This window comes from Malurus melanocephalus, unplaced genomic scaffold, assembly GCF_030028575.1.
Source record: "Malurus melanocephalus ecotype Western Australia unplaced genomic scaffold, MMel_1.1 scaffold_38, whole genome shotgun sequence".
Lineage (NCBI taxonomy): Eukaryota > Metazoa > Chordata > Aves > Passeriformes > Maluridae > Malurus > Malurus melanocephalus.
This window is the reverse complement of record NW_026623270.1, coordinates 1,863,224-1,878,595: the sequence shown is the minus strand read 5'-3', so window position 1 is coordinate 1,878,595 and position 15,372 is coordinate 1,863,224. Positions and strand designations below refer to the sequence as shown.

General features: G+C 36.5%; 1 protein-coding gene across 5 annotated transcripts in view; it reads right to left on the bottom strand.

The window, feature by feature from the left end:
• Window positions 1-3,164: 3,164 nt before the first annotated feature.
• The window catches only part of EYA4 (EYA transcriptional coactivator and phosphatase 4), a 44,466-nt gene continuing 32,258 nt past the window's right edge, over window positions 3,165-15,372 (bottom strand). For 4 of the 5 annotated variants that reach the window (XM_057364342.1, XM_057364343.1, XM_057364344.1 and 1 more), the window contains 6 exons: window positions 10,683-10,741; window positions 10,407-10,567; window positions 8,239-8,353; window positions 6,338-6,459; window positions 4,864-4,964; window positions 3,165-3,258 (listed from right to left, as the gene is read on the bottom strand). In XM_057364342.1, the coding sequence (XP_057220325.1) occupies window positions 3,178-3,258; window positions 4,864-4,964; window positions 6,338-6,459; window positions 8,239-8,353; window positions 10,407-10,567; window positions 10,683-10,741 (639 nt within the window). In that variant the 3' untranslated portion in view covers window positions 3,165-3,177. Of the gene's footprint in view, window positions 3,259-4,863; window positions 4,965-5,003; window positions 5,105-6,337; window positions 6,460-8,238; window positions 8,354-10,406; window positions 10,568-10,682; window positions 10,742-15,372 lie in introns of all 5 variants that reach the window. The other variant, XM_057364345.1, reaches the window with a different exon arrangement.

The window sequence follows — 15,372 nt, the reverse complement described above, 5'->3', positions numbered from 1 at the left end:
AACTGATAGAGTATCAGCAAAAGGCATTTTATTCTATATATCATTTGCCCAAAATACTTGCAAAAATGACTTTGTGCTCAGTCTTGATTGTTGAGGAGAGGCTGAAGGGAAGGTATTTTCTGATTAATACACTTCTGAATTAAAATGCACTCAATGTCAAAGTGACCAACCTTCAGTTTAATCTTCTTAGGCCCACTTGGAACAGTCTGGCGTGACTGTCTCTGCCTCAGTTATTTTCTCCTCTGTATTTTTCATGCAGGAAAACTTATCAGACTAATTTCTCTCTACAAGGCAGGCATGTATTACACACTTTTATTAAAGATATATAGCAATGTTTACTTAGCAAGAGAGTATTCATGCTCTGAAATYTTGTTTTAGAGTATTGCGAAGGCTTTTGAGCTACATCCTTGAATTTTCTTTGGATGCATGTTTTTGTGGATTACTTGTTTTTACAATTAACTTCTGGTATGGTAGCACACAGAACCTTGTCATGCTCTGTAAAACCTCCCTCCTTTTGCCTCCATCTCCTCTCTAGAAGTTCATACATTAATTGAGCCATATCTGCCACAGAAAGCTAAGCACAACTCCAATGAAGGCACTGCAAACCTTTTATAAGAACCAATGGTTGTTGCTGGGCTATGTTTTTGTTTTACATCTAATTAGGAAAAGAACACTGAAAAACTGAATAAATATCTTGAGAATTAATATTGCTTCATGCATTTAGATAACACTATGATTTGTCAAAAAAAAAAGAAAAAAAAAAAGCTAGTTCACCATACAAATTTTTTGTTTTATCATGTCTTTTACATTGAGATTTTTATGCAATTCTGAAACTGTAGAAGGGCTTCAAACTTCTTTCCCATTCCAGTACAGACAGTTTTTTTCCCACCTGAGAAACGACAAAAAAACCATACTATGGCTTTTTATGACAAATGTATTTCCAGGTACTTAAAATTAAAGAAAACATGCATAATTTTTACATTTTGGACACACAAATCTATCACCCAAATATCTCATCTATAGTGATTTCATATGTAGCAAATCTCATAGTTTTAAACTGCCCAGTGACAAAAACTTATCATTAGTWTGTTGTGTGGTGACTTGTATATCCAATTCCAACACAGCGAAGAAATCCCATTTTAATGAATTTATGGAGGAGCTTTGCCTTGGACTTGTGGTGGCTCCAGGCTTTCACCTACCAAATAGCTTTCTTAAAACCTCAACAAAGTTTAAATGAATAAAGTTACTGCCTGGTAACTATGACATATGATGGCTTCAGAGCACAGAGAGGGAAGATCTTCACCTCAGTGCTGACTTCTGTGCTTGCATTGACATCCTGGAGCTTGTCTTTAACATCTTCTCTTGCAAACACCTCTTCATGCAGTCAGTACAAACGCAACCTCAGGCATCTCCACAAACAGCATTAAAAATCAAAAAAGCAGTTTCCATCTTCTGCCATGAGAGACAAACCACTTGCTGTTGTTTCAGAGTGCTCAAGCTGCACATGGAGCATTAAAGGCTCTGTGTGCAACATGAATCTTGCTTATTTTCCATAGCTGAAAGGTAGCATATTCAAAATTTGCAAGATAATTACCACTGTAGGGACTGTAACTTTTAATAGAAATAACGAAAGTTGAGGTGATATATTTCTCAACGTTTCTTCATAAAAATCACCTCCTTATCCTCTCCTCAGATGCCTGACACGCTATTGAAATTTCACATTCAAAAACCTTTAGGGGTGTCCCTGTGTAATATTGTTGAGCAATCAAAAAATGGATGAGAAAAATCCTGCTGACCCAAAACAAAATACATGAAAATGTGGAAGAGAATGGAAAAGCTACCAAAATGCTGTTTTCTTTACCACAGTGAACTGTTCTCCTGAAAGGGCCGATGTCACCAAGCCAGCAATTTCAGCAGCTTGTGTTCATCCTGAATGTGCTAAATGTAGCATCATTTCCACGTCTGTCTGATAAGAGCATCTTTTTAATTAATCGTTCTTAATGAACTTGTTTTATTCCCCATCTGGGCTTAACTCCACATTTTCATCTTCCAGTAATGCCACCTGTACACTTTGTCTGCTGCTGGAACTTGGTTCCTTTCATACTCAGCAGATGCACTCACTGTTCAGCTTTCAGTGGATGCGGTAATTAATGAATATGGCTCTTAGTTCTCTTGTTGGAGAATCAAGAAATGATGCCRCAGGTGTTAAACACTATTTCTTCTTTTACTTTTCAAGGCAGCGGTCCCCAGTATCAACCTCCCAAAATATTCCTAGCCTTTCTCAATAAAACAGTGGAATTATTCAGAATCCAAATAAAAACACAAACTTTCCTTTATTATTTTTTCTTACTGCAACAAATACTTAAATTCTTTGGTGCAGCCCTGCTCTTTGATTTCTTCGAATTTCAAATTTGGTCATGTCAAAAATTATCACAAAGGTTTTTTTTTTTTTTTTTTTTTTTTATCTACATAGTTTTTAACCAAAATTACATTATAACACACGAACACAGTCTTCTCTTTAAGGCACAACACATCATTATGCACATTCTGTTTGCCAAACTTATAAAAGAGACAATATTATATAACCCTTTCCCACCCCTGCCCCCCCMAAAAAAGAAAGAAAAATTGCATCCACTTCCAAAATCAGCTGCTAATAAAGTCACAGTAAATTATTTTCATCAATAATTTACACAAATTACAGGTCTAGACAGGATTGTCATTATACMGTCTGAGTGCATTCCAATTCAGATTTTCTGGGTTAGGTAGGCTAAAGTCTGGTTCAAACCTCAGTGCTGAGAATATATCCCATTTTGAGGAATGTTGTTGAACACCACCTTGTTGGCTGGAAAACGTGTTTTGGTGCTTTGCCAGTTCGAGTCCTTTTTTCACTCCTGTCAGGGCTCACTTGGTGTGTACCAGCAACCTCCACAGTTTCAATTCATTTAAAAACGTTGCATATATAAGACCATAGAGCTTCCTTACGTAGCACTAATGTTTAAACTTCATTCAGCAATCTGAATTCTTCAATTTGGAATTTTTAATTCCAAATATTTCTTCCCTTCTTAAGACAATTCATATGTGTAAAGCCAGAGGCATTGAATCACACATAAAAATTCAGTGTACTTGAAATATATATATTTATATTAAAAAAAAAGGATCGCCAACTTCAGARTACAGTTACAAATACTCTAGTTCCAGTGCTTGATGGAGAGCCAAGAGGTCCGAATGACTCGATATCCTCCAGAAAGGCATGTTGTGCTGTGTTTGTCAGAGGAGGGAAAAGGTCAGGAAAGATGAACACTGTGACACAGGGCATTATATGACACACGAGGAYAGCTAGAGATTACCACCACCTATTTTACACCACTGAGGTTCTGGATTGATTTTTGCTATTAAAGTTCAGACAAAAATCAGACCAAAATAGATCTGAGCTTAGTAGCTCAACTGAAGTTAAAATAATTAGCTTATAGCCATTCTTAATTGTTTCTCTAGAAAAGAGCTTGTTACTGAGTAAGAGCTGCTTGCTTGCTGTTAGCATGCAAGCCCATACAAAGGAGCAACAGGAAATCCTTTGCTGCTCCCTTATTTGACTGCAAAACACTGAATGATCATTTAAAAGGTTACAAGACTTGCATGAAAAGACACTCCTCCACATTTAAAACAGAGCTGAATTACATTTTTCTCTCCATCCAGGGGTAAAATCTTTTTGGATAAGAAAATAACACATTCCTAGTTTAAGAAAAGGTAATTTGTGTTGYAGAAAGCATCAATGTCTGTGAGAGATGCAGGTATATGCACTATTGTCCTTCACTAACTCATCAGAATAGAAAAAAAAACATATTTCCATATTGTGCTTAGATCTATCTGTAATGTGCTATATCCATCCATCTCTCTGAATTCTACATCTATCCATGCAACATAGCCAATGTTAAGGAAAAAGCATGCCAAACCAGAAAGCACACAATCCAACCACCATTGTTTAGCAAAAATTATAAAGGCCCCATCACCAGTACTGTACCTATATTAAGGAACCATTTGGAATGAGCATTTTGGTTATTTCCATTTTGTTTCCACTCCATCTACAATGCTGTGGGTGTGCTTTATTTCGCTACTCCTAGCACAACTGTATTTACATTACTTGTCCTGTACAGACATTGTGAGGCAAAAAATTTCAGGTTCTGCACACTTCCAGGGGTTACACTGGGAAGCATGGTACAAATTATTAATTTGATCTGTTTCTGATCRTTAAAAGCTTTTCTGCTGTAATTGGACTTGAATTATGATCATAAGAAAATTAGGAAACAGCTCTTTTTTGGAAATACAGATCTGATGCAAAATCTCTATGTTGTGTTCTTTCTTTCTTTAACAGATATGTCTTTCTTGAAGCAAATTGTATTTTTACCATATTTGCTCCAATAAACTATGTATCTTCACCTACTTCAGTACAAAAATTTGCACAATCCTTTACATGTTTTTCACATTCTCTATTAACACTTCTCTTGGAACATCCCCAATTTGGGCATTTAAAAAAAACCACCACCCAACTATCATGTCATAKCCCTTCTTATCTTTTCTTTTAATTTGCTTGTAGTTTGTCAGACATTTTTGCTGCAATATTTTCCCATCTGTTTTAAAAAGAATTTTGTGGGGTGGTTTTTCTTTTTTCTTTCCAAAGTGAAGTGAAGCAAATGCTAGAATCCAAATGGTTCATTTCACTCTAAGTGTTGATCTCATCATGCTCTTGTTGCCTTGCATCTGTGGACTGAAATTATTTGTCATTTTGTGCAACACTAAGAGAAATGCAAACAGAAAGGCTTGCATTAGTAGCTATGTATCACACCAACATTTCAGAAGCCAGGTTACCTTTTTTGCTGCCTGTTCTTCTTCTACACCATCCCCAATTACAACATATACTACTTTTCTGCCAAACCTTTGCATTATTCGTTCAAAGCAACTTTCTTTTCCTGGAAGATAAATGAGATAAGAGTTCAGAGTGAAGTTACCTGATTAGCTGCATGTTCCTCATCTCGGCCATCTCCAATCACAACATAAGTTATGTTAGTGCCAAATCTGGACACTATACGCTCAAAACAGCTCTCTTTGCCTGAAAAACAATGCACTATTTATTCAAGCTATCACGTGAGTTATGGCGAAGCCTTACAAAGGATTTTTGCAGTGGTAAGACATTGCTATTACTACTTTTAAAAAGTTTCCAGCCTTGGGATTTAGAGCCAAATCTGGTAAGAAGCAATGGATTCCCTTATGGATGGGATTCCCTAATGCTTCCTCTTCCATTCCCTAAGATGCTTCAGGTAAAACCAGGTCTCTTAATCATTACAGGAAATYCACTAAGATAAAAGAATTAGCAGCACTGCAAACATGAATAGGTTAGTGAATTAATAATTGAATTTGAGTAGTTCCTTATGTTGTAATAATATTCTTCCAAGGAAAACAGAATTTTTAATTCTAGCGTATCTGCAACAATGAGTGATGTAGCAATGAAAAAATAATTAAACTATGACTGAGTTAATATTTTTTCCTGACACTACTACAATATGCACTGCTTTTTTCCCTTGTGAAAATAATTTAGGAATCATATTGCAATGCTTTTGTCAATGAAGCAACACAATGCATGCTCTAAAGGTTGTCACAGTTACAGAAATGAAGCATTCCTGAATCGATGATTGGTAGATCATAAAGTCTGCCAAATTATCAGTCATTAGYACTGTGTTACATTTCAAAGGAATGACAACTCCTTTTGGTTTACRATTTTAGATCCAGAAACCATACGTTTCCAAACAAGGAAAGGCACACAGTTACGAACAGAATRGAGAATTGACCTTTTGTTACCCTGCAATACAGGCTCTGCCAGTAACAATTGCCATTCCCATCTCTGACATACTATTCCTTGGGAAAATGTTTGCGAAGCATGGCCTGGCTTGCACAGAGCTGAWGGTCTGAGCAGAGGCTAATTTAACAGAAGTTCTGCTCAGATTTGGWTTCACAAAACACTTTTCCACATTATTTTCTGCAAGTTTTTGGTCTTCTGCATGATACTGAGGAGTTTCCMAGACTCTTGCTCAGCATCTTTATTCAGGCATCATTGAAAATAAGGTGAATTTGGAATTCTTTGCCATAAACACATCTGAACATATGCAATGCCTAAATTTTATAACTAAAACTGCTAATGCCAGGGAAGTGTTCTGGAATCCATCCATTTCTGGCAAAAAAAGAAATATATATATATATATATATATATATATATATATATATATATATATATAGGTAATGCAGTGATACAGTGTAGTCAGAACTGATGAAAGAATAATTTTCTTACCTATTTTGGTTGCACTGTAAATATTTTCAATAGGAAAAGCTCCTCCTAAACTGTATAGTAGAACTTTTGCAAGTGCTGGGATAAGCTGGGTTGTTGTTACCAACACGTTTACACAATTACTCCTAAAATGAGAGAAACAGTTTTAAGTTTAATTAGTTTTAAAATAGTACCCAAATGCTGATGAGGTGATGAGGTGAACCATCTGCGGAGAACATATTAAGGATTCCTCAACATTTACTTTCACTCTCACAGTAGACCTGCTCAGCACTACCACTTACAGAAAATGTATACAAAATCTCTGACAAACTCCTTAAAAAAATATGTAGGCCTGATTTGTAGGAAWTATTCTACACTGGTTTATAAAAACCAGGTCCTTGAAGATGGACTTACTAAAATACAGACATTTAAGACCACCAAATACCTCCAAAACAAGGCACCTGAATGCTTTCAAAGCATAATTTTCATGCTGGCAACTGATTGCCAGTAGCTACCAGCAAAATAAAAGAGTTAAGAGAACATGAAAACATCATTTATTACTCTTTTATTTGGGGGAAATAAACAGCCAATATACATTTCTCCATAAAGGCGTTTCCTTTTTCATGTTTCAAGAGTAAGAATATTTCTGAAAAGAKGGAGAGTTAAGAATGATGTTGTTAATAAGCTTCAAATGGTGAGGATGAAAACTGGAATGGAGAAGTGCTGGCCAGAGAATTCAGAGCTGAGCTACTTTAGACACTCACAGGCTGGAACATGAGCATGACCATGATGTAGACATGGAGTTGAGAGCAAATACTTGTGATTTTTCCTTCTAGCATTTCCGCAAATTCCAAGCAAGACTCTAGGCTACTGCTTTCACCTCAGTGTATCTCAATTTCCTGTCAGTAACGTATCAGTAATTTTTAGCTAAGTCACAGGTAGTTTTCTGAAGATTTATAGTTGCACAGCTCTTTGAAGACATGACAGATTACTATCATTTAACAATCCCAAGTGAATGGTAACAGTGTTCCAGACTCATCCAACCATGCTCAACTTGCCTTCATTACCAAAAGTCTCTTTCAAGACTTAAAATTCAGCGAGAAATGCACAGCTGAATACAACAGCTTACACAAATTTCTTACTTTTTTTTTTCTCTCTGTCACTTAAGACACTGTTAAGTAAACAACAATTAAGAGATAAGGATATTGCAAAAGTTATGTTGAAATTAAGGTTTTCATGTCTTTCCAAATTTGTTCTTTCCATTGACATCGAGTCTTTTCCCTGACATGTTCAGAAACCAAGATGACTTSATGTTCTTTTTTTGTGGTTTAAAACCAGGATTTTTAAGAATTTMTGGTAAGATACACATTGCATAGATTGCTAAGTAGCAGCAGGGTTCACAGTTTTATTGTTTCAGAGGAGAAACACATTTTATGCCTCATTATTGGCAACAAAGACTTTTAACTCAGTTAAAAGGTACTTTTCTCTTTTGAAAACCTAAGATATATACTAAGATACAGTGATTTGCTTGGAAGGACAGAAGAAAAATGTCCTTGTGTTCTGGTATGTACACAGTAGTTAGGCAGCACTGTGAATAGGCAGAAACACTGAAGGACAGAACAGAGAGCTTGGAGTTCAGAGAATGCTGTATCTACAAGATAATAAATTTAAAGGCTGTCTCAGAATTCTACAATACCCTTTCCATGTACACGTCTTAGAAGACATTTCATACTATCTTTAGTAAATGCTGGAGTCACTGAAAATAAAAGCACCTTCCACTTTTCCTGTGCCTTCCTGTGTCATTCAGACCTATTCTGTTCTTTAAAGGCATTAATTTATTGTAACTTAAAATGTAAAAAAAAAAAAAATCCACTACATATCCAAAACTAATTTTTTTTTTTTTCACAGCAGACTCAGATACATACCTTGTGCTGATAATGGATAATGATTTAAGTGCATTTGTTAGCCAGGAGTCTGTCAGAGCTTCAATCTCTGCTCTTAATTGCAACCATGCATCTCTTTTAGCGGGACCCAGGAGTCCTTTTACGCAAAAAACAAAAGAAAAATAAAATTAAAATCAGTATTAGATGTAATGTATAAGCGTTAATGGTCATTCTTTCTATTTTAAATTCCACTACAATTTGAAAAAGTATCAAAGAGACAATCTATTTTCTTCAATGATCAGTAGATTCCTGGTTTAATTTCTACTTCACTATATCAAGCAATGTCAGATAGACATAATTTCAGATTAGTTAGATTTTAAAATACATTCAGGCTGCTTTACTGCATTTCAAAACATACCTTTCAGAAACAAGTTTTTCTTTTTAAATCAGCTCCTCCCACATTTGTTGCTCTCAAATTATCAGAGGCAGTGACAAGCAGATCCATGCCATTGGGATCATAGGTGAAGATGGTTGCAAAAGGAGATACTTTAAAATAAACTGGCCTTTGCAAYACCTGCTTGTTTAAAACTGTCCTGCTTATGACTCTGTACATAGAACAGTGAACCTCAGGTTCCACACATGAAAATATATTTATTTGCTGATGGCTTGCTCTTCATATCCTGCTGTAGTTGGTTCCTTTTACAACATTTACAATCTGAAATGGTTGCACATCTTATGTTCTCATATYGCAGTTAGTCCTTAAAAGTTAGTCCTCAAAATCTCTTTTTGGGTATAAATTTTCAGATATTTAAAAATACCCAGCCTATTGAATGTTGAGAGATTAATTTGTTGGAACCAAGATATTTTAAATGCAGATTTGGTCTGGAAGAGCAGGGAAATAGACCTTTAGTATCCCTTTTCTCTTTCACACTCAATGCCCCCAACAAGAGGTGATGTCTGTCTTCAAAAATCACAAGTGAAGCAACCTTAAAATACATGGATTTATCTTGCCTTCTGACACTTTCTAGCAGCTATTTTGAATTAAATAAGTACACATGTGCTRAGAAGACTATTAAAAAGGCCAAGAAGTGGAGGATCAATGAAGAAACCTGCCTGCTAAGGGTGTCTTATATTTCAGGTGCAGGATATGTGGGAAACAATGAAAACATTAATCCAGTGCACTCTGCCTTTACAATGATTTTTTTCCTCTCAGTGTGTTTTCCTATGCTGTGATCTTGGACTTATGCTCTTATTTTATGAAACACAGCAGCTTTAGAATCTTAGATGCATTAGGAGACAAGAAAATCCAGTAAACTTTTGGTTAATACTGTTTCAAGCATTATTTATATATAAAAATTCCATTCAACAACACCATAGAAGAGCAAGGTAGGGCAAGTGAAAGTCAGACCACCCTTTGGTCCTATTGCTTCATCCTGTGGTAAGGAAAGACTGAACTAYTAAGAGTGAAAATACGTGACTGTAGCAATTATTGAAGAGTTCTAATTATTCCCTGTTCTCACAGCCTCTTGCTGAGGGGGTCTCTGCAAGTCACATGGGACTCTCCAGAACATATTTTTTGGCTCTTATGTGTGATTAGCTACAAGCTGCTGGTGCAGACAAGAGCGAATCCATGATCTAAAACAGTAACAGGAAAGCTCTGGTCCCAGTGAAGCTCAAACTTATTGAGGACACAGCTKTGGAAGGGAGCCACAGTGGCAACAAAAGGGGTGAGTGGCATGGCAGTGATAGAATCTTCCTGCATCTACAGCTGAAAACAGACTAGAAGATATCCAGACAGTTTGGGAGACAGGGATGTCACCAACCAGATCATGAAAATGTAGGATGGAAATGGCCATCCGTAACCAGTTTGCACTGTGGAAACTATATGACATCTTTCCTAGAACAACAGAATATTTGAGGTAGAGAAAGTGGTTCAGACAATCAGTAAGGCAAGAATAGCTGGGTCTAAAGGAGGAAAATGGGCTCTGCAGAAGCTGAATGGAAGTTTGCTTTGTTTTCCAACTGTGTTTCTTCTGCACAAAAGCACGAGGCTTTGCCATTACAGTCAGTAGCTTTCAACAGCCCATGGTCCAGCCACATCACTTTCCATTCCCTCTGTGAATTCCCAGGCTCATTCCCTGGGTGGCATATTGTCCCCACGCAGCTCAGACCAATCAGCACTGGAAGTTGTTTTTGCCAAGTGAACTCACCTCCTATGTTGTTCTTGTAAGTATTATACAACTCTTTTACTCTTCTGTAACGGAAAGCCAGCTTCCTCATCCAGTCAACCCCTCCTCTTACACCTGTTGGCAGACAAAGGTTTGCACTACTTGCAGCTGCATGGAAGCCATCAGTTGCAAAACTGTAGGTACTGCAAACACCCAAAATACAGTAAAAATAAATACAATGTATTCCTGTAAGCGCTCAAATTATTTAATCTTTAAAATAAAAATGAAAAAGAGAAAGAAAAAAGTTCTGTATCTTACCTTAGGTCTTGTCCGTTATCATCAGAAGAAACATCATCAATATGAACTTGATCACACTCCTGTTRGAAAAAARGGAAAGCAAACCCAAATGACAAAMTTRTCYTACAACRGAGTGCCATCAMTGTTCCTGGAAGTGTTTGAAAGGCKYGGGTATRTGGTTTAGTGGGCTAAACTCTGGTGGGCTGGGCTAATGGTTGGACTAGGTGATATTAGAGGTCTCTTCCAACCCCAGAGATTCTGTGCTCACCACAGGCTTAGTACAGATGAAGAAATGACCGGTGCAGGCCACTGACCGCACCAGGAGATGGCAGCCTGTGCACACCCACAACTTCCTATTGCCTTCAACACCTTTAAAAKAGTGTAACCCTCAACTCCTACACAGTGTATCCAAAATAGACCTTTAGAAAAGCAATATGCAATTTTGGTGTGATTTTAKATTAAAATTATTTTAATTTTAAAGCCACAAAAATCACAAGTCTCTTTTATAGTCTCCCTAGCATACCAATACTTGAAAATCACATAAACCTTATTTTCCCACTCCTTAAAGCAATTGATGGTGAACTTCACTCAGCATAAAACTTATGTTAAGTAGTTTGGACACTTATCAGATTTTTTATTAATTTATGTGAGTGCTTTTGGCTGGAAAATTGCATATAATTAGCAATTCTACAGAACTTGATTATTTCCTGGCTTTGGAAGTCACAGAAGCAACTTGAGCGAACTGAGGTACATTGGAAAAATTAATTCCCATCCAAGATTTGTCTATAATTGGACAGCTATCAATTATCTGCAYGGTGGTTACAGCACAAAGATAAGAAAATGTGGGGAAAGCAAAAGTAAACATGTAAGTGAAGCTMTCATGCATCATATCACTGTTTTCTGTAGTTGCTTGATCCAATATCTTAACCCAAAGACACACCAGAAATTCAGTGTCCACTTAAGTCAGCACCTAATTCAGGCTCTCTGTGACATGCAGGAGTATGCAGTTCTAAGTTTCCAATCTTTGTCTCATAACAGTGGTAAATTGTACAGATAAAGGATAAATCTGAAGAGAAGAGTGATTTCCAAATGTGTTAGCTACGAGTTCCTAGAGTGTGAATTTGGGGGATTACTATTTTATTTTTCTGCTTTGTTTGTTTTGTGATGAACAACACTTACTCACATGAACAAAGTTGTTAGAAAAAAGGCAATTTTGTGTAAAAYAAATGCATACAATTTAACTTCAAATACATAATTTCATTGCATTGTACAAACAATCGTAATTTAAAATACTGGGTTAAAGCTAAAAAATGAGCTGCCAAGCTCTGCTCATGTGGCTTAATCCATTAAGACAGGATAAGAAAACTCTGTTCAAGGAACAGAAATGAAGCTTTCTTCCCCTCACTGGAGAAATAAAATTTTTTAGCTCTGTCTGAGGAGATTATCTCGAGCTGTAGAATATTTTAGAGAAGCTACTTTTGGATTTAAATAGCAAATGAAGAGAGAAAGTAAAGGGGAAGTGACAGCTGAAATAAAAGATTATTTTATTTATCCTTATTCATTATTTATACTTCAGAAAAAATGCAACTATGCTTCACCCAGTGTAGGACAGGAACTCAAAAATCAGACAAAAAGCTCTACTGGAAAAAATTCTCTTATATTTCACAGTATCTGGGCAATATCTGRCTTCCTAATGACCTTCACAGATTTCCGTGGAATTGGTGAAAGTGTTAAGTTTAGAAGTTTAAAAATAATTTCTGGGGATTTTTAATAATTAAATGGAGGGCACACAATAACCTTGATGGATAAGGAGTGTCTGCTGCTGTTTGGSTTTTGTTAAGCCTTCCAGCTACATTGTTCCAGCCTTGAAAATTCGAGGTAATCGTTCTGCTGATAATTTAATTATTAAGTTAAATATGAGTGGGTGGCAAAGGCTCAGCTGTTTACCTTTTCTATTTCTTTTTTTGTTTGTTTGTTTGTTTTTTGTCTCACGAKTTGTTCTTTGTGATTCTGTGTCTGACTCTAGGAACAGGAGGAGGGGATCATGAAGTTTTCTGATTACTCACCCCCTTTCCCCTGTAAGATTAAACCCAACAGGACTCTCCATCTTCCTCCTTTTCCCCCTTCCTCTTCCCCTCTGGATGTATGGATCACCTCTCCTCCATATGCTGGCACTACACATTTGCTAACCAACAAGCTCATGTGCCCATCACTCCTTGTCTTCTTTTACTTTGTTTTCTTGTTTACTTATCTACTTCAACTCAAATGTTTACCTTTCACAAAYTCACTCAGTGTGAAAAAAACTTGCCACAAAAAAGAAAAAGCAGACAGTTTGAGCAGATTTGAGATAGTTCTCTAATTTTCTCAAAAGAAACTGGAAACTGGYGGCACAACACTACGTCCGAGTTTGCTTTTAAGCAACTCCAGTTATAGAAGAGAAGGGAAGAATGCAAGCTCTCTCTCAATTTAAACATTGAAGTAAAATACTTTTCRTATCAGCTGCATACTCTGTTGGTTAAGCTCAAGTCACAGTGGCTCATGTCAGTGCAATGTCAAAACTAAGAAACATAAAATTACATTTCCATCAGAGTGAATACAGGAAAGAAAATCTAGGTATAGTATCTAGGTTTTGCTTGAAGCAATACTAATTTAAATGATATCTGAGTGCAGTCAATTCTTTGCAGGAAAATTTAGAGCCTTAACATTTGAGAGTACAGAATCAACAAATCATCCATAAAATTTATCATCCTGGAATGGACAGTAATTTCATTATCCAGTAAAAAYACTGACTTACCATGCTGAACACAAAACTGTTATTAACAAGGGAATATTCAGCACAATGCTTCCTTGGGCTATACAGAAAACCCCTTTTAATATATAAACTTTAGTCTCTGTTAAAACTAATTTTACCTGCCTCCCAAATTCTGAGACTTGCCTAAATACTGTTTTTAATTTCTCATTTGTATTTCTAATGTGAAAAAAAAAGGATAACATCTCCTTGAAAATATGGTAGGATTATTGTAAAAACCGAAATATAATTCAGTTTGTTTGAAATGAATACTCATTTTTTTCTTCATTGACCTGAGAGTGGAGAGGGATAATGGAGTTGGTTGATTCATGTCAGAGTTCCTACTTGYGATTTGCAGAAATTGTTTATTTTGGAGTGCATAATACGCCTTACCAACATTTCTAAACACTGTCTTAAAATTAGTACTTAAAATATTAATTAATTAATAATTACTATGAAGACAAACTTAATTGTATTCCTTAGTTTGGCTGTTATTAYAAATCTGAGTCCCATCTCCAAGCATTGTTTGGGCACATGAACTTTCTGCAGCACCAGACTCCTATTTTCATGGCAAAGCACCAACTGCCCTCCCAAGAAATACTTCTCAAGCTGACTAAAATTTATACACTGAGAATGCAATAGCTGGAGAACAGCCTAGCCTGAAATAAAAGTGCAGTTTGGCTGATTAGAACACGGGTTACTGGGTCAGCAGRGAATGTCTCAGCAGATTGGAATTTCTGCATCAGCACTGATTGCGGTGAGACAGATTTGCATAGAGGAAGGAAAACTTTATTTTTGTATGTGATAACTTCAATAACTTGGTTATTATTACTAGAACCTGCTATGTGGTGTTTGTAACCAAAAAAAGACAGGGGGGGAAAAAAAGAAAGTTTAGAGGATGTGAGGCTGGAGTAAATATTACAGGAATACGGGTTCAGTAGTACATTACAGTTTCATGTCCAGACCCATAAGGTTTATTGTGGGATGAAGATGAAAGCAAGACAAAAGGTATGGGACCAGAGGGCTCACCRCTAAAAAAGTGACATGATGAAAGGATAAGCAATCTATCTGCCTAGTGAATAAAGGCCTATCTTACTCCAGTGAGAACCAAAGGTCTTGTGTCTTGATGGACATGATCACCAGCAGCTCAGCACTCATTTCTGCTCCCCCGGGGGAGGACAGAGAGAGGAAGACAGAGAAAGAGAGATGGGGAGAGGAGGGGAGATGAGGGAGACACCCCAAGTCAGACTGAGGGAATTCTCAGAATTCATTATACATTCATCATGCAGATGCACTGTAATGTTCAGTAATGGCCATGTGCTATACAAACAGATTTAAACAGACAGGTTTATTAATCAGCATATTAAAGGGTGCCTCTACACACTTTGGCACTTCATCTTATTTGCTGAGAAAATAAAAAATTGCTGGTCTTCTTGCACATGCTGGAATGCATGAAATGAAAACAACTCATTTCAACTTTGGAATTTTGGTAATTTTGTAAGAGAGCTGGTTTTGAGACCAAGATGAATTCTGGGCCATAAAATACTTAAATTAATCTATAAATTGTGATTATTGAACATATATATAAGTTGCTTTTACTCAAATCAAACTGATTGATTTACGAGACTCTCTAAGACAGCCCCCAAGTAGTAYTTTTTGATTTATCTAAAACTGGGAACTGTTCAAGCTCTGGAACGAGCTGGTGTATSAATTTTTGGACAGGATATTAAAACCATCCTCTGAAGATTATCCAAAATATAAAGATCCATCTATGGCAGCTGAACTTGTGATCTACAGAGAAAATAAATAATGAGAGAAAGGAATGAAGTTTCAATGGCCATAAGCAAGAATAAAGAGGTATGGAAAGGGGGCAAAGCTCTATTTTGCTGAACTTTTCCATCTGAACTCAGCACAGAATTGAAG